The sequence below is a fragment of the Mustela nigripes genome, chromosome 8, assembly GCF_022355385.1.
Source record: "Mustela nigripes isolate SB6536 chromosome 8, MUSNIG.SB6536, whole genome shotgun sequence".
Lineage (NCBI taxonomy): Eukaryota > Metazoa > Chordata > Mammalia > Carnivora > Mustelidae > Mustela > Mustela nigripes.
Window position 1 is genome coordinate 74648588 of NC_081564.1, and position 23225 is coordinate 74671812.

A 23225-nucleotide genomic window follows, 5' to 3' on the forward strand; every position below is an offset into this window, starting at 1 on the left:
GTGCTAATGAATCAAAAAGAAATTTTTTCAGGGCCTTTTTATAAATTGAGTAGTATTTTAAGTTTCTTTTGAAAATTTAACTCTGAAGCTAGTCTTCATCACTGTCGCTTTGAAATGCCCTAAATTATTTTCTGTGGGTGGGTAGACCCACTTTACCACCCATGGCAGCTTTCCAGCTAGGGTCCTAAAACGGATGTAAGTGGTTTGTATTTCATGAATTAGTAGATAAGCAGTCTCCTCCCCTGTACTGGCCCCTTCATTCCCCTGTACTGGCTGATGACTACAAATCACAAGGTTAAAAAACAGGACTAGTACCTTGAAAGCTTAGTTTAACCTAAAGGTTTCTATGGGAAAGTCAGTCAGGATTAGAATAGTGGGGAGTTTGGGAAAGACGCTGATGTTTATAAGTCTAAGAATCACATTGTTAACTCTTCCCAGTCTTCTTCAAGATGGTATCCCAAGTGAGGCTCAAGTTTGTAATTCTCCAAATGTAGTTGGTCCATTTATGATCTATTGCCACGTCTTATATACTTGTTCTGAAGGGACAAATTATGTTAGTATCTGGGTAAGATTTTTATCCAGCACCCCCCCCCCCCCGATCTAAGAATTAGGGTTTTTACTTTGAATGTAGGCAGCCAAGCCTGTGGGAGTTTCAGACTATCCATACAGTTTGGGTAGGAGTTCAAACCTTGGCTCTCCTCCTTACCCCACCTCTCTGATGTTGGACAAATTCCTGAGCCTTTCTTTGCTTTAGTTCACTCCTCTGTAACATGCATGATAGAAGGACTAAGAGAGACAAGTTCTGTGAAACACTTAGAATGTGGACAGGGAGTTAGTGTCCCCAAATATGCTAATTGTTATTGTTGACTTATGGCTAAAAATGAATTGTGTCATGCAAACATTTAGGAGGTGGACCCACCCCCAGCTTATATAGATTTTACTGCATAGTTCTACCTAGAGATTTTTATGGGAAAGTCATCACTCTTGTCTTAAGCCTTGGAAGTGTCATGGAGTTGAATGTAGAATTCTTGGGAACATTGAGGATGCCCCCAATTTTGCCCTGACCTCACACCCAGGTCTGGAGATGATTCACCTGTGCGGTCAGTCATTGTCCCCATGCCCTGCCGTTACCTGACCTTCGAAGTCCACCATTGTGCATCTGGGGTGGGGGCAGGCAGTGTGATGATGTCACAGCTTAGGGGAGTATTAGCTAAGGAGCTTGGTGCATTGGGCAAGTGAGGCTGGCGTCCTGGGATCAGGGCTGCTTCATGCCAGGTCACTGCATAGATGTGGTTGGCTCTTGCTGTGCAGCCCTGGTATCCCTGCCCGTGGGACCGTTTTCTTCAGGATTATAGGGTTGACATTCCCCACACCCAGTGTATTACGTAAATGGACGCTCAGGTGTAATTTAGTTGTAAGTTGAATAACCTCACAACAGATCAGCTTTTTTTTAAAGATTTTTTATTTATTCATTTACTTTAGAGAGCGAGCAAGCTTGTGCCAGTGGGGCAGGGGGGAACGGAGGGCGAGAACCTGAAACAGATTCCACGCGGAGCTCTGGAGCCGGACATGGGGCTCGATCTCATGACTATGTGACGTGAGCCAAAGCCAAGAACCAGACGCTTAACCGACAGAGCCACCCAGGCACCCCTCAGATCAACTTTAAAAAAAAAAAAAAGGCGGGCGTTTCTAAGCTTAGACAAGTTTTGTAGTCTTCCTTGGTCTTCCATCTTGGTCCCTAACACGGCGTTTCATTTCCATGTATTTTTTTTTTAAGGGATAGTTAATTTTGTAATTGTTGATTGTTTTTAGAGTTCTTTATCTGTTTTGCCTTCATAGGATAGAACAAAGGTTTTCTCAAACTGTACATGCTAAACTGTTGGCAATATAAGAAAAGGGTTTTGCTTGGACAGCAGACTAATGGAACCACCAAGTTTCTGAAAAGAGCTGTTGGCTTTCCAGTTGGCTGGGGTTGGCAGGGACCCCACGTCCTCCCGTTCCTCACCTCTGCATTTAAAATACTCCCTAGTAATAGAAGCTTTATAATGTTCAGTTGTGACTCACCCGAGATTTCCACGTACACTGACCTTTGAGGTATGTGACCGTTTATGAACTTGGAGGTGCATGTGGTCAGAGCCCCACGTTCCAGATGAGGAACCTGGTCTGGGAAAGGCTGAGAGCCTGAAGTTACCCAGCGAGTTGGTCCCTGCCCCAGTTCAGCACTAGCAGGCTGTCCCCCTCCCAGGCCCCTGAGGGTTCTCTCCCGGGTGCATCAGAGCCACACCTGTGGTGCGGAAGCTGGACTTCTCAGAGACTGTGCCTCCCTCTTCTTGGAGCTGTGGGTGCAGGGCAGACGGTGCCACACAGGTGTGTGTCAAGGTCAGGACCAAGGTGAGGCCAGGGAGGACTACAGGCTCCGAACTCATGTTGGTAGTACATCAGTACCCTGCCCCCCGACGGCTTTGCTGGGGGCATCCTAGGCCGATAGGTTTTACGGGCAACGTGGATAGGCCTCTGACATTTGCACTATGTGTGGGCACTTGAATGAATGCTAGTCCCTGTAATTCTAAGAGAAAGTCACAACTTCTACTAAGTTTACTACGTGTGTTGAGGCATCAGCAAAGACTTAAACTTTGGTACCTACAGTGGTTTGATTGTTCAAGGTCTGGTGTGATACTGAAAGGGGTACTAGGGGATTTTTCTCCTGGAAATTTTTTTTTTAATGATTTTTTTATTTATTTGAGTGAGCATGGGTCAGCGTGGGTGGAGAGGGGAGAGCAAGAGGAGAGGGAGAAGCAGACTCTGCTAGGCAGGGACCCTGATGCGGGGCTCTGTCCCAGGACGCCAAGATCACGACCTGAGCTGAAGGCAGCCAGGAAATTGACTAAACCCCCAGGCGCTCCTCTCCTCTCTGATTTTTGTCTCAAGTTCGTTCACACACACACACACACACACACACTCTCCTGAGTGTCTGGTCCTCCTGGCTTCAACACCAGCCCCCGCACACTCCCAGTTCCCGCTCTCTATAGCACGGTTCCTTGTCCTGGGAATGTTTTTGGCCCAGAGCTTCATTCCTGATTGATAACTGCATAACGTTTGCTCTTGTTTTGAGACACAACTCAGGCAGGTGGGAGCTCAGCCTTCAGTCTCCGCTTCTCAGGATTTTCCTGGCAACCATGTGGTGAACTGTCACACTTGCTGCTCTTCTGTTAGGTAGAAAATAGTCTGGTGCATGTCACTTGGCTTGCATACCTCTCTTTAAAATCAATCAATAAATAGGTCGATCGATTGATCTCACACACACACACACACACACACACACACACACACACCCCAGAGGTGGAAGGGAAACCAGGATAAGGATAAGAACCAGATAACTTTCTTCAGGTAAGTGATTGAGCTGTCCCATTCACAGTGGAGAGTGATTAGTCCCGAAGAAATGACACAGTATTGTGGAAACAGATGTTAAGTGTTGGAGTCAAAGAGGCTTTGGTTCAAATCTCTGCTTTGCCACTTTCTCATCATAGAAAGTTCTAGTTACACAGAAACTCCCTGACAGTTTAAGGACGTGGGAGTTGAAAAATCAACAACAGATCACCAGAACATTCTTTACAGAATTGCCCAAAGGTGGCATGAACACCTTACAAAGCATAGAGTAAGGAAACAGAATTGGACAGTGATTCTCAGCTGACCCATCCACCTCCCGCAACCCCCTCAACCTCCCCCCCACCGCAGCCCTCTGTGCTTGACAGTGTTTGCAGACATCATCTGGTTACCACAGCTGGGGAATAGGGATTGCTGCTATACGTTGTGGGTAAAAGCCAGAGGATGTTTCTAAAAACTTTACAAAACATAAAATAGCTCCCAACAAAGAATTATCTAGCCCCAGATGCCAGTGGTGCTGAGATTGAGTTAGGAGTAGTATTTATTGAATCTAATTGTCCCACTTAATATCCAGTGACTATGCGAGATGAAGTCATTCTCATCCCCATTTTACAGATGAGAAGATTGGCCTTTAGCGGAGGTTAAGAAACTTGCCTTTGGTTATTCAGCTACTTCTAGACAGACCTGGCATTTTGGAGTTGACGTGTATGCGTCCAAAGCCTGTGCTCTTTCAGCTGGCCTCCGCAGTGAGCGCACTGCTCTGTCAAGCGATGGTCACAGCCAGGCAGGGTGAGCGCCTGCTTGAGAGGGATGGATAGAGATGCTGGTCTCCACTGTTTGCACTTTGGAGGTGTCTTCTGAGAATCTCATTCTCTGATTCTTTTCTGAAAGGCGGTTTGTCGTCTCGGCCCCAGAATTACAGTGGCAGGCACATAGTCCTTGGCCACAACCATGAAATCCCTCTGCCTTGTTTGCACCTGTGAGTCTTATCCCTGTTCCTGTCCCAGCACTATCAGCCCAAGGGCTAGGGTTCCAGTGAGGGGCAGCCAGAATGCACCCCCTCCACCATCTCAGCCACCTTCTAGACCCAGGCAGTTCTTTAACCAACGCAGGTAAATGGGTCCGGCTCATTTCCCTTTGGGAGGTCCGTAGAGGCACAGACGTGGAGAAGGGAAAGAGAGGGCAGGGGAAGCTGTCACATACTTTTAGAGATTGCAGCTTCGTGTCAGCTTGCTGATCAGTGAAATTCTGCTAGTTTCTCAGGTAGAAATTCACAGGTAATCAGTTTCTCTTGGAAAAGGAGACCAGAGAGGTCCACTCAGTGGCTGTCAACCCTGGCCACAGATAAGAATGAGCTGGAGAGCTTTTTTTAGGGGGTGGATGGGGCCAAGGGAGAATCTTAAGCAGCAACCCCCTCCCCCCAGCATGGATTGTGACCTGCGGCTCATTCTCACAACCCTGAGATCTTGATGTGGCCTGAAATCAAGAGTCTGATGCTTAACCAACTGCATCCCCCAGGCGGCCCGCAGCTGGAGAGTTTTTGAAGGACACCTGTGTTTGAGCCCCTCTACCAGAAATTTTGTCTAGGTGAGGGCTGGGTACCTGGGCTTTTTTTTTTTTGGACTTCTCAAGAGTTTATAATGTCCAGCCAGGCCTAAAGAACCCCTGGTTAACTCCATGCTTCAGTCCTGCCCCTTCTGCTCAGGAAAACCCAACTCAGGGACCTGTTGACATCATTCTGTCTCTGGAGACTAGAAGGGGCAGGGGCGGGGGGCTGGGTTCTGTGTCCCAGGGTGGCCTCAGTAGCTTGCGTGGAGTGGAAGAGGGGCCACAGTCCGGTCTTAAATTCCCATCTGCCAGAACCTTATATTGACATAAAATTTCTCCTCCTCCTTCAGATTTCTTATTTTAAATGGCTTACTCTTAAGCTACATGTTATGTAATCATTTGGGTAATTTCTCCACAAAGCTTGGAAGTTTCCCTCTCCAGACTATGTCTCTCACCAACATTGTTTATAGAAAGGAGGTGATTTTCATTTCCAATATTCCTTTTTATTTCCACTTTCATTGCTGTCTACAAATCCTGTACCCCAGAGGAGGAAACTCTAAATATTTAATGAGCTTTGAGGGAAACTTTTTAACAAAAAATAACCTAATTAATGGCTTGACATCCTGATAGACGATACACTTGAAACTGTAGTCTCCAAACATTTTTGCTTAGCGAACCTTGTGAAAATTTTGAAAAAGCCGTGTGTCACACATTTTATAAGAAATTTTTTTCTCATACATTTTTTGACACCTGTAATTCGTCAGCAGCTCATTAAGTTATTAGTCCAGTGATTGCAAGAGATGTAATTTCTCACGTAGCGAGTACTTGAAAAATTTGGAAATTTCGTTTTGTAATTGCAGACATGCTCATTTTATGGAAAATATCTGCCATAAAATTAACACAATCATTCCTTATTGTTTAAAACAGCTATATGAGGCTTATTCCCTGTCACTAAAAATCTGACTTTATTTAAAAAAATTAAATAAGAGAATTGGGTGGATGAGCGGTAGATAAGCAAGACTTTCCACTCCATGGGCCTGTCACCCAGGCAGTGGTGAAATAATCTGTTTCGTGTTCTCGCCACGCTCTTTTCTCCCCCTGGGGCTGTGTGTTTTTCAAAGCCTTCCCTTCACTCTGTGCTTTTATACCCAGCCAGGTGCCTGCTGGCGAGCCTCAGGATGGGTGAGAAGCACATCTTTCTTTGGAAAGCAGGAGGGGGCGGGTTGTGATTTGGGTAAGAGCAGGTTGGAAAGGAAGGGCAGCGGAAGACAGACACTGTTCTCCGATCAGGTTTGGGGAAGAGAACATGTGGAAAAAAGGATGTAGAAAATGATTTCTTTAAAGCCACCCGTGCCCAGGTTTCTGGAAAGTCTTCGTATCATCCCAGAGGTGTGCGTTCTTCAGTGTACGGAGCTCCGCTGTGGAAGATATGGGGGTGGGGTGGCAGGTGGGTAGAAAGAAGAGAAATCACTCGGCTCCCTGTCACTTCAGGTCCTGTCACTTTGCTCATTTCATTCATTAGTTAGAATATAGATGAGAGAGAAACATACACAGGAGTGTACACATGACAAAGCCCAGATTATGTTAGAAATTGGCAGGTTGCAAGCACTGAATCTGGCAGGTGTAACCCCGAGGAGAGGAGGGAGTTGACACAGCCGAGCTAACAAAGATTTCCTTATCAGAAGGAGGGGAGCCTGTTCAGGGTTTTCTGTAAGAGCCGGTGTGTGAAGTTAGGGGCTCTGTCTTGTGGCGGTAAAGAGCAGGGACTCCAGAGCCAGCTGCCTGGGCTCGCACTCTGGCCGCTGCTTGCCAGCTCCGTGACCTTGGGCAAGTTTCTTAAGCAGCAGCCGATGGTTTCTGGCACATGATAGGTGAGCCATACATTAGCTTATTAGTCTTTGCAAGTCTTGAAGTTCGTTCCCAGACTGTGGCTGGAGCTCTTCCCCCAGCCGACTTGGAGTCTACTGGCCAGAGACGTGATGGCGGCCAGAGGATGGCCAGTGCGGAAAGGAGACCAACCAGGATCTACCTGGCGTGCCAGAGCTCATGTCAGGGCCGTTTTCATGGAACCTTTATGAAAAGCCAGTTGGTGTCCTGGTGTAAACCTATAGAACCTCTAGTTCAGACTCGCCACTCATTGAAATTCCAAGAGCGAGACCACATTGAGTTTGATGGAGTGTCTTGATGCTTGCTTGAGCACAGTGTGCCATTGGCTAGCTAGGCAGGAAGACGGACCGCTAGCTTCAGATGCGCAGAGATGTGGGAGGAAGAGCTCTCAGCAGGACGCGTGCTAATCAAGCCCAAATCAAACATTGGGCTTCTGGGTACTTAGCTTCCCTTCTCCCCAGTATCCCAATCATTCCTTGACCCTGTTCTGCCTACTAAAGGTGTACGTTGTGAATTTCTTCAGGGTATGGAGGTCTGTTCTTTGGTAGCTGAGTTGGGAGAGAATCCAAGTGTATCCTCACTTTTTTTTTTTTTTTTCATTTATGCATATACTCTGTTTCTTAAATTGCTTGCAAAAAATTTTGATTTTAAAGCTTCTCCAGAGAAATGAGATACTTATCTTGAAAAAATTATTCCAAAATCTTGAAATTCATACAGCTGCAGGATGACACAGCATTTTAAGAAACCGTCCGTGTCCATGGTGTGGCTGGGCAGCTTTGTGGCAGGTGTCGGGTCACTGTGATGCCAGGCTGTGCCCCAATCCCATGGGAGGTGACGGCCTGTGGCCTCTTCCTTCTGCCGAAGACGGGAACAATTGTAGGGGCATATCTGTTCTCCTTGGTCTGTGTCCCTAAGCTTGTCCTGTATGAAGGGAAGGACCTCTCTGCAAACAGGAGTGTGGAGGAGACCTGCGTGTCTGGGTGTCGCACGGTGTGGGTGATGACACGCCGCACCCTGCAGGCAGCCCACTGCTCTTGATGGGACAGCAGCCTGGCCACCACCTCCACCATCTTGTGCATTCGCCTTCTGTCCCTGAAGTCAAGGTCGTCACTGTCCCTGGTGCTGCTTCGTTCACCGTGACACTGGGTCCTGAGTGTCCTGGTGGACACTGTGGTAAGGACACAGGGTGTCCGTGACTCATCCCTCATTGCACAGTGACCCGGAGAGTCCGGGGGCAGAATGCTTTCGAGCAGGTGCTGAGCCTTCCAGGCACCTGCACGGTCCAGCCCCTCAGGCTGCCTCATCCGGACAGCTTACCCCCCTCAGCCCTCTTCCTCCCCTGGCGTCTTCTCCTCCAGTCACTTCCCCTTCCAGCACTCAGGGGACGTTTCTAAAATGCAGCCCCTGCCAGTCACACCTGCACCCCACCCCGTACCTTCTCTTCCTCCCCCTGCCACACTCTCCCATGAGCCTCAGCCCAGCGCCTCTGCCTACACACCCCTCCCCTGCTACCCCCCTGCCCCCGAGGCCCCCCTGCGAACTCGTCTTCGGGACCCTGCCTAAGATGACCCATGGCAGACGAGTCCCTCCCCCAGTGGTGTTCCTGCGGTGTCTGTGCCTGCGGTATGCAGCGGCAGGTGGGCCATGGGGTCCCGATCGAGGCTTGCCGTGAGCCAGAGATGTGCACCAGTTTCAGAGACGTGGTGAAGAGAATGTAAAAATGCTTCAGTTACATGTCGGAAAGATATTTTGGGTGTGTTGGGACAACTACGATACAGTATTAGAATTGTTCCTGTTTTTTACTTTTAACTCTGACCATTAAGAATTTTTCGAGTTCTCCATGTGGCTCCCATTATGTCTCTGTTTCCCAGGGCTAGTTAGTTTCTCCCTGTAGGGAACAAGGGCACCTTGTCTCTGGAACCTTTAGGATGTCCCATTCTGGGTGTCTAGTCCCCAGAGTTCTTCCCCAGAGTTTCCACGTCTAGAGTTGATCAGACCAGAAGTTCAGATCGCCGAGTGCTCCTCGTGCAGAGAGCTGGGATTTCCGGGCCCTGAAGTCTGCTTCCGTGTGGAGCAGGGAGAGGACCGGACGTTGTTGAGCTGCCGCCACCCAAGGAGGAAGGAGAGGACGCTGTGCACCTCTCAGCCCCTTCTTGGGACGAGCAGCTACCTGCAGCCGCTGGGAGTCCCTTTGGGCTCGCACACAAGTGCCGTCTCACAGCCGTTGGGACGGGGCAGGGCTGCGCCTCAATGAAGGCCCGGCCTCTCCGGCTTCAGTCTTCGCCAGCGCTGTGCTGCTGTGCTGTTCGCTCCTTCTACTTCATGTTCTGAATATGGAGCCAAGTGTCCTTTAAAAGGGATAATCTTGGTGCACCTGGGGGGCTCAGTGGGTTAAGCCACTGCCTTCGTCTCAGGTCATGATCCCAGGGTCCTGGGATCCAGCCCCTGGTTGGGCTCTCTGCTCAGCGGAGAGCCTGCTTCCCCCTCTCTCTCTGCCTGCCTCTCTGCATACTTGTCTGTCGGATAAATAAATAAAATCTTTTTAAAAAGGTGGGGGGGATAATCTTCCCCATCACACATTCTTCCAGCATGATTAAATTCTGCCCGCCGTCCCAGTGCGATGTCCCAGGAGCCTCTAATGGTCCTGGTTCCATGGGTTTGCCCCGACTTCTTGCTGACACAGAAGTCTTGTTTGTTGTTGTAAATAAGAGCCAGCGTCTCCAGGACACACCTCGCTGTCCCAGTGAAGGCAGGTCTCGTCCCTCAACTCAGAAAACTGAGTGGCGGAGGGGCGGGCGATGTGAGAGTCGGATGTGTTTCTTTGAAAAAATACCTGAACTTGGTTTGGTTTTGTGTTCTGGGGCCTACCTGGTGAGTTCTGGCGAGAGCACGTGCGTTCAAGGAGCATCCCGTGGTGGCACGTTTGGCTTTTTAGTGGGATGCCACAGGACCGTTTGATGAAGGGACTTCTGGGACCTATTTTTGAAGCCATTTACCTTGATGGCCAGAGGCACGTGGGGCTGAAACATTGGATTTTGCAGTGCGTGAGGTGGGTGGAGGCTGGACTCACGCCCTCTGCGGAAGCCACAGCCATTCTGTCCGCGTGGCCAAGGCTGATGTGTGGGGCAAGTGGAGGGAGAAGCAAGCCCGTCTGCCCTTCGTCTTGTGTGCGGTGGCACAGCCGGCTTCACGCTCCGGTGGGGAGTAGACCGCACCCACCACTAAGTGCAGATCGACTCTCCGGTGACTCTCCAGACACGACACTGTCGAGTTCAGATATTTATAACATTTTGTCTAAAAGTGTCTGTAAAAGGTTCTGAAGCCATTCATTATTTAGATCATTCAGGCCACATACTTCCCAAGTCACTAAAAATAGAACCCGTTTCCCCCATCGACTGAGTTCTGGTGCCGGACGGCGGGCCGCGTGCTTTGGAAGGAAGGGGCAGAGGGGGGCGTCGCGTGTAATGGTTCGGTGGGGAAGCAGAGGGAGGGGCTCCTGGGGGCTCAGTCAGCGAAGAGACTGCCTTCGGCTCAGGTCATGATCCCAGGGTCCTGGGATCCAGTCCCACATTGGGCTCTCTGCTCAGCGAAGCCTGCTTCTCCCTCTCTCTGCCTGCCACTCGCCCTGCTTGTGCTCTCTCTCTCTCTTCCTCTTTCTCTCTGTCAAGTAAATAAATAAAATCTTTTTTTAAAAAAAGCCAAGGATTCTTCTTCTGGCTGGGTGTTAGAGCTGTGATGTGTACCTTAGCCCATAATAGGCAAAAACCTAGTCCTGCTCTATCTTTCCTCCCAAATTCTTTTTCTGTAGTTTGTGTTCCGATTCCTCTGTATGTCTCTTCCATTTGTCCTGAGAAATTCTAAATATAATCTTCCTGGAAGTTGCTGCTTAATAATTTCTAGGATAAAACCCCAGGCAGTTGATGTAGTACCGAATGGTTTCTGCTTAATGTAGTTTGAGAGGCTTTTCAAGTTTTGATTGTGAGACCAAAAATGGAAATTTAGATCATAACTTAGCACACATTCTCAGATGTATGTAACTGAAACGGTTTTCTTGAATCACTGTGTTCGTGTGAGGCACTCCTGTTTTCTGTCTCATTCTCCTGAACTTCTAAAAAATGCTTCTCCTGGGCTGCCAGTGGGATTGCAGCTCCTGTGCCCCGGGTACAGTCGGTTAAGCGTCAGACTCCTGGTGTCAGCTCAGGTCATGATCTCAAGGTCATAAGCTCAAGCTGCACGTTGGGCTCTGCACCCAGCAGGGAATCTGCTTGAGATTCTCTCTCATTGTCGCTCTCGCTTTCTCTCCAATGAATAAGTAAATCTTTAAAAAAACAAAAACAAAAACAAAACAACCCACCGCCCAGCCGTACTGCGTGCACCCTTCTCTTTCTCCTGGTGCTTTTCTCCCCACACAGTGTTCTCTCCCTTCCGCTCACATGTGACACGCAGAGTCCCAGCCCTGTTCTCACTGCAGCCTCTGTGGTACTCCTGACGTCACGTTCTTCGATGTGACCTTTAGCTTCTAACCTCAAGACTGAAAGTCTCTGTTGTTTGTGTTCTTTGAGAAGCTGAGTCTCATTTCTTGAGTGAGGGCCACAGAGCCTGGTGTGCGCTTGACGGCCGGCAGCCCAGGCCAGTGTGCGCGGGCAAGTTTGGGAGACGTCCGAGGGCCGTCGTAGGGCTTCACCAGAGCTGTTGTCCTGGTCCCCAGGCTTCAGGTTCCAGTGGCATTCACATGGGTGGCAGCTTCCCTCTCCGTGGCGATGGCACACACTAGTCCCTTTCCTTTTTATTTAAATGGGGAGAGTTATTTGAAGGGGAGGGAAGGATGGTCTGTGAGATAGTTGATCATCGCCTAGTGGGGACGCTCCCCGGCTGCGTCTGGTATAGTTACTTTACGTTTCCAGTAATGGAATATAGATTTTTGCTGCGCCTTATCTGACACGTTTCAGGGGCTCCATTTGGCCTTGTCATTACGTTGGAAAATAATTTGGCGGCTTGTCAGAAGGGAACATTTGTAACCGTGTTAGTAACCGGCACATGTTCAGCCTCGAGAATAGCAGGACAGGTCATGAAGGCTGGGACGGTCAGCAGTTACTTAACACGTTACCGTAGGCACAAGGAATGCCCGTGTTCACTGTACGCGCTGAGACCCGTTTGGCTTTATACACTCTTGGAGGTGACTTGCTGCTGGAGGGAGATACCTCATAGTAGAAACGAGGAAATCGATGAATGTATTTTCATAACATTGGTGTAAAATGCCATCCTGTGGCAGCAGGGACGTCAGGAAGCTGTGCTGGCTTTAACGTTGTCGGAGCGGGGCCCATGGGTGGGGGTCCTGCCAGAGCAGCCCTACCTGGGTGTCCTTGACATGCCCTTGCTTCTCAGCTTGCCATAAAGACCACCAGTAGGCTCTCTGAACCCCTCCTAGCTATCTTCTGTGGAACTGAAGACGTGTTAGAAAATTGGTGTGTTGTCATTAACCTAAACGCTTTATATTTCCTGCAGTTTCTGTGGTTCTGGCAGCAGAGGGCTGGTTTGAAAACGTAGATCTCCCCACACATTCTGTTTGGTGAAACCTTCGTGTAAGCCAGTTTCTTTTAACCTGGTGCTGTTCCGTACTTTTATTTTATGTTCCGCCTGTTTTCTTTAAAATCTGGTCTTTCTGCGGTCACCCTTGGTGCAAACCAGAGAGAGAACCTTCGGTCTGCTCAGTGGGCGAGGTTGCTTCATCTTCGGCTATTTTAGAAACAGTGTGTTCTGTTGAGTGAGAAGACCTGTTCATGTCCAAGTGCAGCTGCTGAACCTGACCTCGGGCATGCCAGGGGTTCAGTTACCTGCCCGCCTGAGGAAAGCAGAGTCCGGACTGGAGACACTGTGACAGAGAATGCCCCACATGGGCATTTTCGTAGGACTCCACCCAGCCCTGTCACACTGCTCTCATCACAGTCCCTTCCCGTCCATGTCATACTGAGCCAGTGTCCCAGGGAGAAGCCCAGAGCTGGTGCACAGCCATGCCTTCCCGCTGGTTACTGAGCCATAGGATGGAGAACTCATTTGTAGCCCAGACTCTAGAACCAGCCCGCCCAAACAGGGCTACCTTGGAGAGGTCCCACACCTCTCTGGTCTCTAGGTTCTGTGAAATGAGCACCATCGTAGTGCCCACCTCTTACAGATGAAGTGAGACTAAGTGGCCCGAGCACAGCACCTGCTTCACTCCTGTAGCCCTATAGTGGCAGGGCAGGTGCCCGGGTTAGAACTCTGACAACCTCTCCCCAGCAGCAGAACGTGGGTAGTGGGTGTTTTGTAAGTTTTTATTAAGATACGTTGAGGTTAATAACTGAGGAGTAGCATTTCAGAGATGGGAGGGTATGGAACTCCTTTCTTCTGATATGTTTTTCCTTCATTGGGGGCAGCAGGGGATGGGGGCAGGTGGCAGTACCACTAGTTACGTAGAGTCCAACTTACTGTTCATAGTCAGCACACCTCTGGTTTTTGATCATGGAGTTAACTACTATCCCCACTAGCTACATTAAATCAGTCAAATGGAAAGTGGGAATGCCCCCCATCACTTTGGCTGGTGAAGATGTCTGCCTTTTCTGGACCTTCTGCTGACAGCTGCTGTTTCAGATCTACAGCATTAATCGGCACCTGTAGCTTCGTGTTAGATGCGGTACCTCCATGGTGGGTTTTAGCAGGTGCAACCAGGAAAATAAAAGGAAGGAGAATCCCATCGGGAGGATTGAGGCTAGTCTCATGCTTCTTGTACACCCGGCCATTGGTAGCTGATTTTTCATTGTCCTCAGTGCATCACTGAGAGGAGGCAGGTAGCTTTCTAGCTAATAGGATTTTTTTAACTACCTAAAAGGCAGTCCTGCCTAAAAGGCAGCAGATCATTCCAGTGAATCTCATTCGTATTTCCCAGATGCTGCTTTATAAATGCAAGAAGAGAGGTTTTTCAAGTACATTTAAAAAGTAGTTTGTGTAAATTAGAGAATTCCTCAGTAAATCAGGGACGAGTGAAAATAAGAGCCCAGGATTTGGGGTTAGGAGGTCTGGATTCTCTCTTGAGCTTTCAGGCTGGCTGTGGGACAGGTCGGATCACAGAACTTCCCGAGCTTTTAGGGATTTGAATGTGGTAGAAGTAACTATGTGTGTTTATGTAAGGGTAACAGACTTACACCCTGGGGTCACCTGAGTGTCAGAAGCTCTGACACAGGCACCCTGCAGCAGGGCGTAGAGGCAGCAAGACCTGTCGGATGCCCTTTGGTCCAGGCCGGTGACCCCAGAAATCTGAGTTACGACTTCCCAGGGGACTCCCAGAGTCTGGAAGAGGACTTGTGAGTTCCTTCAAGTGAATGTCATCCAAGTCTCACGTCAGAAAGATCTATTCTGTGTGGTAGCTCAGAGGCAGGAACAAGTATGTTTCACCCAGAAATTAACTAGCAAACTAATCCATGAACTTGGATTCCAAAGTAGTGTACTTATAAGATTGAAAGTTTGAGAGCCCCCCCTTTTTTTTGGTGAGAAGTAATTTCTAAGATTTATTAATCACTAGATTCCTTCACTTGCCCTGGACTCTCAGCTCTCAGGAAGCTCTTTACAGCACCTAATAAACACTAGGGTGTTCCCAACATTCCATTACTGTCTTCCCTATAAAGTGGGCCACCTGCAGCCCCAAGCCCTGTGTGGTCCTGAGTGTCCCTTCCCTTACTGAAGGCACGTTCCCCTGTTCCAAGACTTGATTTGTTTCCATTCACTTGGGTAGCAGCCGCCCTCCAGGGCTGCCAACTGTCACCACACAACACTGTGACAATATCCGGGACTTAGATGGCGTCTTTCATCCGTGACTTACGCAGAAACGTCATATTAAAGAAACACTAAACATTTTTAAGATTATTGATACTCAGTGGAGAGATGGGGACACTGACTCTTTGCTTTCTTCTCCACAGACACGGGACGACTTCCTGGGACAAGTGGACATACCTCTCAGTCATCTCCCGGTAAGGACTGTCAGCCTGTTTCGTGGGGCCAGTTTCGGGAGCAGTGCTTTCCGATTGTTTCCGGTTGGGTGTATTTCAGAGCAGTATTTCCTCAAGGCGGCTTCAGAGCAGGCTGAAACGTAGAGCATGTGCTCAGGCCCCTGTCCCTTTCTAGAAAGTGGTCCTTTCGGGGGGACAGGAGAGAGCTTAATTATGAAAATCCGGCGTCTCTAAATCATCCACGTATCCCTGTCTGCATCACCAGCCACCGCCTCTTCTGGCCTTCCTTTTGTCACATCATGGAGCAGCTCCCTTTCTCTGTCACACCCTCCTCCTCTGCATGGAATATCTTTACTTTCAGATTCATCCTTCGGGTCTGATCAGACATTCATTCCCATTGTCTAGAATTACACGTGTGTTTCTCGGGTTACAGCCATACAAGCGAATGCTTCCCAGATTCGGGTGTGTGGCTTTGCTTGGGTAGCATGGAGCCACAAGTGACAAGTTCACTCACTGTTCTCAGTGAACTTGTCAGCTGCAAGCACCCATTCCAACTTGAGAAGTTACCCTGAGTTAGCGGACAAGGTGTTGCTACTGTTCCTACCTGCTCATATGAGTAGCAGAGTTTGGGGGGCTTTTGACCAGTAACTGGGCGAAAGGTGTCTTCCGCGTGCCCCAGAGGCAGTATAGGGAGGAGGGGAGACAGGACCCGGAGGCCTTGGTGGAAGGCGGATCAGCTCGGGTTTTTCACTTGGTCCTATTTCCCATCCTGGCCCTTCTTCCTCTGGGCATCACAAAGTGACTCAAGTAGCGTCACCTAGGGGATGGTGAGTCCACCGCTTCTGCCTTTCAAGGGCATTTTATTAATTTTTTTAATGCTTCATGTGAGCGAATAGCTGAAGTAGTCTATAAACTAAAATGACTTAAACCACCTCGGGGAAGTCTGCCGCTGTGCTGAAATCATGGCTCTTACCGTATCTTACATACCAAGGACGACTGTTGTCTTTCCCAGGAAGCTCAGATGTGTCGTGAAGGCATGGGATAGCGAGCAGCGGGTTCTTGCTTACTCAGGGGAGCTGTTAAGGAAGAAAGGTTTCCAGCACATTCCCTTCCAAAAAATCGGAAGCAAAACTGATACCATTAAAATATTTTTGTTTCTGTCTAAAAACCCGAAGTTCCAAGGTACGCATGGAGGGAGACTGTGTGTGCGCGAGACCGGCTCCATGAGCCGTCAGAAACCTCGTTGTCCTTCTAGAGCCCCGTTGAGCGGATATGGAAGTCCCAGTGTTGGCGACACACAGCTCCGAGTCCATGGGTCTTCTGTTTCTGCTCTTCAGGTCGAAGCTGTCATCTCACATTTTGAGGCAGTGAGGGTTGGTCAGTTCTTTTGTGGGTCTCCCTAACCAGCCGCCCTTTTCCCGGACATAAAAACCGACTCTCGGTCAAGGCAGATGATGTACTAATAGTCTCTGAGAGGCGCGAGTGGGATCTGTCAGGCAGCCTGCTCCGACAGTCCCGGGTTTGAGCGAGTGAGTGCACGTTGGTTTTGAAAGGTTGGGCGGAAGGCGCACCTGGGTGGCTCAGTGGGTTAGAGCCTCTGCCTTGGGCTCAGTTCGTGAGTTCAGGGTCCTGCGATTGAGGCCCGCATCAGGCTCTGCTCAGCTCTGCTTCCCTTCCTCTCTCTCTGCCTGCTTCTGATCTGTCAAATAAATAAATAAAATAAAATCTTTTTTTAAAAAAAGAAAGGTTGGGCAGGACTCACAGAGGACAGAGCAGTGTTGCTCTCCAGAGACAGAGGCCGTAGAGGGAGCAGTGCCGCTTTGGGTTCGGGTGGAGGCAAGAGTGAGCTTTCAGCGGAGGAAGCGGTGATGGGGCTGGAAGCTGGAGTAGAAAGCGGCCAGTGAAAGGAAGTAGCTGGTGAGTGCCTGGAGGGAACTGAGAACTTCAGCGAGGGAGCGCCCTGCCTCACATCTGCCCGACCGTGACCTTGTGTGGAGTGCAGCAGTCTCCGGACTGACGGACTGACGATGGGCTGGCTTTCTGAGCCACCGAAGTCCGGGAAGTGGGCCACAGAGGAAGCAGGAGTGGACCGAGGGTGCACCTTCGCCTTCCACGTGGCGGTGAGACGCAGCGAGCGTATTCTGAGTGGACGCAGCGTTTTGGGCTCCGGATTTGAGGGGCTGCCGTGTAGAAGGTTGATGGTACGTGAGGGGAGCTCATGGGAAAATCACACAGTGTCCTTACATTTTGGGGAACACAGGTGTGGCCGGGAGAAACAGATGTCAGCATTTGATTGTGTTTTGTAGAGTCAGAGGTGGTCGCTCTTGATAGCTACATGACCATCGTCGAGGCAGATCATTTATGGCCTAGAGAGGCAGTTTTTGTCCACATCATCAAAGTTTAGGTAAAAGAGATTAGGAAAATTGTCTCCTTAGCAGTGAGGAAGGACAGGGAGTGCAGTAACGTAGTACCGTGGTGGTGAATTTGCCGTTCCTGAGCCAGGCGAGTCTTTTCGAGGTTGGGGGTGTCTGGGCTTTGATTATTAACCTCATGCAGCCCCGTGAGCTGAGGGAGCTGGCGCTCCTCCACAGCTGTTTGCTCTCGGACGTGATCCAGGGTCCGTGGGGGGTGGGGAGGGTGTCCAGGCAAGCAGCTTCCTCCACCCCCACCCCCCTGCAGCCCGGCGTTGTCAGTCGTGACAGCAGCCACGTGCGCTAGCTGAGCCTTTGAAATGAAGCCGATATGGCTACGGAGCTGAATTTATAATATTTGTTTCAGTTTATCATTCATTTATCATTATTTCAGGTTAATTAATTAAAATTTAAATTTAAAAACTTTGCCACATGTGGCAAATGGCACCATATTGAATGGCACATGGGAGGGTGCAACCGAGCGCCCTGCCCTGGCTTGGGTAAAAAGCACGATTCTGGATTCCCCTTTCCTCAGATAATAATTCCAGCTGTTAGAGGGGTGCCCAAACCCCCACTGGTTTTACGTAGTGATTTATCATTTGTTTTTTTACCCCCTACCTGAGGCTTTTTTTTTTTTTAACTCTACAAGTCAGATATACTAAGAAAATTTAATTTAGGTCATAATAAAAAGCCCAGATGTTTGAAATTATAGAAACTTAAAAAATATTTTTTTTGTTATTATTTGAAATCCATATTAACAAAATACCTAATTGCATTTGCATTCATGTGCATGTGTGCGGACAGACACACTTATTTTAAGGCATTTTATTTTATGACTTTTTTTTTTAAGATTTTATTTATTTATTTGACATACAGAGATCACAAGTAGAGAGGCAGGCAGAGAGAGAGAGGAGGAAGCAGGCTCCCTGCTCAGCAGAGAGCCCCATGCGGGGCTCGATCCCATGACCCTGAGATCATGACCTGAGCCACCCAGGTGCCTCTATTTTAGGACATTTTAAACCAAGAATGAGGCATTATCTTATTGCCACAAGATAGCATGAACTTTTATTTCTTTTAAAAATAAATCCTCCCTGTCTTGATTCTGGTCTAAGAGATTGCCTTAATTTAAATGAAGCCCTTTTCTAAGTCAGGAGCTTCATGGAGAAGATCCAGGACAGCAGAACTAAACTCAGTCTAATCTCTTGTGATTATTAACATTATTTATGATAATTTAAATCCTATTTTATGTTTCGTGTATGTTTGAAAAATAACTATTTTAGGCCTAGCAATTGATTTGAGTCCACTGAAGAACCTTCATTCCTTGATGAAATTCTAGAGGCGTGTTGGCTCTGTTGGCGAGGGGATATTGGTGTTGCCGTGTAAAACCTTTTAGGATCTTAGGAGTGGCTTGCCTAAGCTGTCTATACTAGGCAGCTCTCATTTGACCGACACCGCTTCCCGACCCCGCCCCCCCGGAAGTCTGGAGGGTCAGAGCGACCCTTCCACTGGCGCCCGTGGGAAGTCACAAACACCTCAGCATCTTGGACCTGGTGCACGAGGGTCCTCCCTGGACCCCTGCCTGGCATCAGGTCCCTGGACTGTGGCCTCGCTGGACCCTGTGGGCTGGTGCGAGGGGCTGAGTTGGCATTCTGCCAGGGTGACAAGTGACGGAGGCACTCGAGAGAGGCAGGGCGGCAAGGCGCACCCCGCGGGCCAGTGTCACCACCTCAGTTCACCACCACAGTGGCCAGAGGAGGCCTGTGTCAGCTCTGTCCTTGTCCCCTAACCAGGAAAGAGGAAGGGTTGTTCATCTGGAAGGAAGTAACCTTGTTTCCTGTTCCGATGGTGGAACCCTCCGTGCTTTATACCCCTCAGATGCTCCCGGAGGGGGAAGCAAGTCCTTTTGGACCTGGGATTTACTTTTCATCCTTCCTCAGCCCTTAGAGTCCAGCTTTATTCCTGGAAGAAAACATGGAAAGGAAACAGGACACGGGAGCTCGGGACGGGAGGGACGTCTATGTCCTTTGCTCCCATTCTAGATGAGCCACTCATCTTTCATACTTCTTGTCCGTTTTACTTACTTTTGAGGGCAGGAGTGAGGAAGAGGAGCGGGGCGACAGGAGAGGGTAGATGAGGTTGGTGGATCTGAGAATTCAGAAAACATCAGTTCATGTTCACGGGAGTCTCCAAAGGTCAGGCTTTAAAAGATCTCCAGAATTGTTGGTCCAGACCTGGGGGATGGGCGAGTCGCCTTGGTGACCTTAATAAGGTAGTAATCCTTTTCACCTGTAAAAGGAGGGTGCGGAGAGGACCCCGGGTGTCCATCCTGCTCTGGGAGGCCACACCGTCACTGCCCCATGGCTCAGTGAGCAGAGGCACAGGTCACCAAGATAACATGCGCGTCACCGGGGAGACTCGGGCCGCAGGGCTCGCTGGAGGCGTGCAGAGGCGGGGAGACTCAGTAATTTAGGAAGGTTCCCCTCCCAGCCTGACATCTGTATGGCCGGGTCATACAAACAAACAAGTTTGTTTGTTCCCACACGTAAAAGGGGGGCGGGGGGTGCGCTTGGGTCAGCTCAGCTGTAACCCGGCTGCGAGGCCTGATTGCGCTTCAGCTACGGTTTTTCCATCTGCTTCTGAACTGCGGTGTCATGGTCTTGAAAACGTTCATGGCTTTCATGTTCACGTTTTATGACTTCAAGTTTTATGACTTGCCTTTACTAGTTACTTAAAGGCAAAATAGCTCCGAGGCTGGTACTCACAGCAGAAGGACATCTTCTGGCAGGTGCTTCCCTCTTTCACTTCTGCGATTTTCCTGGACTTTTCCTTGCGTCGTGCCTCTCCTGTCCTTTGAGCCCCCAGTCCCCCCCCCCCCCCCCCTCCATTCAGCTACGAAATCTCTTGTCCATGGGAAACAGGCCCGGGTGGAGAGAGCTCTTCTAGAACATCGGTTTCTCCTGTTGTCGTCAGGTGCTCCTCGGAGCTCTCAGGGTAGCGTTTGGATTTCAGTTCTCTAGAACGAAGCGCGGTCACAGTGGTGGCGTTGTTTCGGGTGCCTTTGCCGTACTTGGACCTAACTCCGATGATGAGCACCTCTTTTCTTTTTACAGCCGGTCTCAGGGTAATGGTTCCTTCTCGTGTATGTAGAATTCAGTGTCCCAGAGCGTAGAGGGGCCGGACACCAGTTGTCCATACCCTGCGTTTGACAGAGGAGGTTACCTGCGCCCAGACAGGGAGGTGACTCACCCAGTGATAGTAGGTTGGCGGCGCTGCTCGGCCACACCCTGCGTCTGCAGCCTGGATCTGTGAGGTAGTCAGGGTTCTGGGGATGCGCGAAGGGGGGTCTAGTGTCAGGCTTGTGTGCTGTTGGTGGTTGCATTCTGGTTTGGCGTCTAGGGTCCCGGGAAGTCTGCTCGCTTGCATTTGCCCACAGAGCTGTTCTTCTCGCAGTGATGGCGGTTCTTCAAGGTGGAAGTGCTGTCTGTCCAAAAGGTGTTCTTGGGAACGTGCGGTGCCCCGGAACAGGAGGCAGCTGTGTGTTGGAGATGGTTTCTAACCACTGCTGTCCTGGGAATCTCCACGGGGCTTTTTTCCAGCCAGTAGGATCTGGTAGGACCCTGAGTAATGCCAGAAAGAGTCCTGTCACTCTTAAGGCGGTCACCATCTTGTTCGCATGCAAGCATTTCCATGGAGGTGAATTTTCATTATTTTTTTTAAAGATCTTATTTATTTATTGGAGAGAGGAAGAGAGAGCATGAGAGGGGAGAAGGTCAGAGGGAGAAGCAGACTCCCCACGGAGCTGGGAGCCCAGTATGGGGCTCGATGCCGGGACTCCGGGATCATGACCTGAGCTCAAGGCAGTGGCTTAACCAACAGAGCCACCGAGGCGCCCTGAATTTTCATTATCTAATGCCCTGCCTTTTATTGGAGAACATGGAGGTGACAGTATTCACAGGTGACAGGAGAATGAGAATTAGCTGCTGGGGACAAATGGCCAGCGTGTGTGAAGTGTGCTGGGCGCCCTTGCAAGGACTTCATCAAACCGACTCAGTTGCTTGATTCATAACAACTCTGAGATCCTGTTACGGCCCCAGTTTTTAGATGAGGTCACTGAAGCACAGAGTGGTAAGGGACTTGCCCTTGGCCGCATGGCTCTGCCAGTAACGAGGCCAGGACACAGACCCGGGAAGTCTGCCTCTTATCTGGGTGGTGTTGGGCATTTGAACTATGGAGTTCTGTGGACAGGGTCACTTTCAGGGGAGTCTCTGCAAGCTCTGTGCTTTCCTCTGCTCACTGGCTCTTGTGCTCTCTGCTGACCCCAGACCCCCTCATGCCTGCTAAGGATCCTGTAGTTTGGTTCGTGCAGGATCCTGTAGCCAATTTTCCCAGCTTGAGCTATCCTTCCTGCCGGTGGTCCACCTGTCCACACTTGCCCGTTCATCTCCACGTGGACCGCACATCCCCGGACCATTTTGATCCGCAAGTTGAGAATCAGCCCCTGCCCTCCACCCCAGGTCCCACGGAATGTGATCTCTCCACATGGGTGAATCTGTTCCACCTTAATTTTAAGTTACTCATTGCTACCACGGTCCCTGTTACACATCCTTGTTACTCTCAGGGCAGGCACCAGGTGGTAGCCACACGTCTTTCCATGGGTATTGTTCTAAAACTAGTTGTGGTTAAATAAATGAGAAAAGGAAGAAATGCAGTAGTATTCTGATTAATAGGTTTTCCATAAGAAGTGGTACATATTTGGAAACCCTTTTCTTTAGAAAATGTTTCCACAATGTCTAGCAGGACCACCTTAAAGTGGACCGCCCAGAGAGTATAATTGACTTTCTTCAGCAACAGTGACTTTTCATGGCTTTGATCAGATGAACCAGTCAGCTGCTCATACAAGTGCCTGCTTCATGCCAGGCAGTGTTTCTGCCACCAGCGATTTACTGGTGAGCAAATCCAGGTCTCCGATCTCGTGAGCTTAATTCTGAGAGTGATAGATGACAAATTAGTAAATAAGTGAATAAGATAATTTCAGAGGGCACAAGGGGGGAAGGTAACCGGGATGCTCTGATAGAGGGTGGTAAGGGGAGCAGGTGGTGGCAGTTAGGATGCAGTGTCTGCGCATATGACCGGGGATCTCACACCTGGGTTCCGGAGTGGAGCCCGCTGAGGCCATTTGGAGGCAGAGCTATCCAGCAGAAGGACCAAAGGCAGGATCGGACATGATGTGCACCAGGAGAGATGAGGCCAGGATCCTTGGAGCAAGGGGCAAATGGACAGGCTGGTTCACAGTGACGTTACAAGTAGTTAAGAGCCAGGTTATGTTTAATCTTGTAGGACATACAGGAGAGAATGTTCAGTTTATTGTAAGCAGAGTGGAAAGCGATTAGAGTTTATTGTAGGGAATGACAAGGTATTTCGGGTATAAATATATACATGCATCCCTCCGATACAAATCAGTACATCATGATACCATGGTTTGTCTCTTTCACTACAAAAGTAAATATTTTACCTTATTTTAAAGAGCCTAGGCATTTGAGGCTTTGCTACATACAGTATTTAAAAATTAATGAAATAATAACATTTATTTTTCCAACTTCCATCTTGCTCTGACCAGTGAATTCGGCACAGTGAATACTGATTTCTTTAAAAAATATCACAGTTACCTTTCCTAGCTTCATGAAAGACGCACCAGCAAGAGGCTAATTAACAGCGCTATCTCGAATGGTCTCCATGGAGCGGATAGTCTTAATCAGTTATCTTGGGCTAATGATATGATATTCCAGTGTTAAATGTAAAGCAACATTGCCTTCACAGGCATATTTTCCTGTTAATTCCATTTTTAGGTTTCTTGGATCACAGGGACAGGAAGGCATCAGTGACCACTGGTTCTCCAGAATTAACGAGCATTGAGATGGAGGCCTGCACCCTGTGGTTAGAAATTAGACTTGGCAGTGACGACTGTAATTTTGTCATTTGTCTAAGGCTGGGGTTGGCTCCTAAAAATGGGTGTTGA

At 49.2% G+C, this 23225-nt stretch overlaps 1 protein-coding gene across 3 annotated transcripts in view; it reads left to right on the forward strand.

Annotated features, from left to right (window-relative positions):
* The window catches only part of NEDD4L (NEDD4 like E3 ubiquitin protein ligase), a 328382-nt gene that overhangs the window by 235433 nt on the left and 69724 nt on the right, over positions 1 to 23225 (forward strand). For all 3 annotated transcript variants that reach the window (XM_059409742.1, XM_059409741.1, XM_059409743.1), the window contains one exon: positions 14769 to 14819. In XM_059409742.1, the coding sequence (XP_059265725.1) occupies positions 14769 to 14819 (51 nt within the window). The remainder of the gene's footprint in view (positions 1 to 14768; positions 14820 to 23225) is intronic.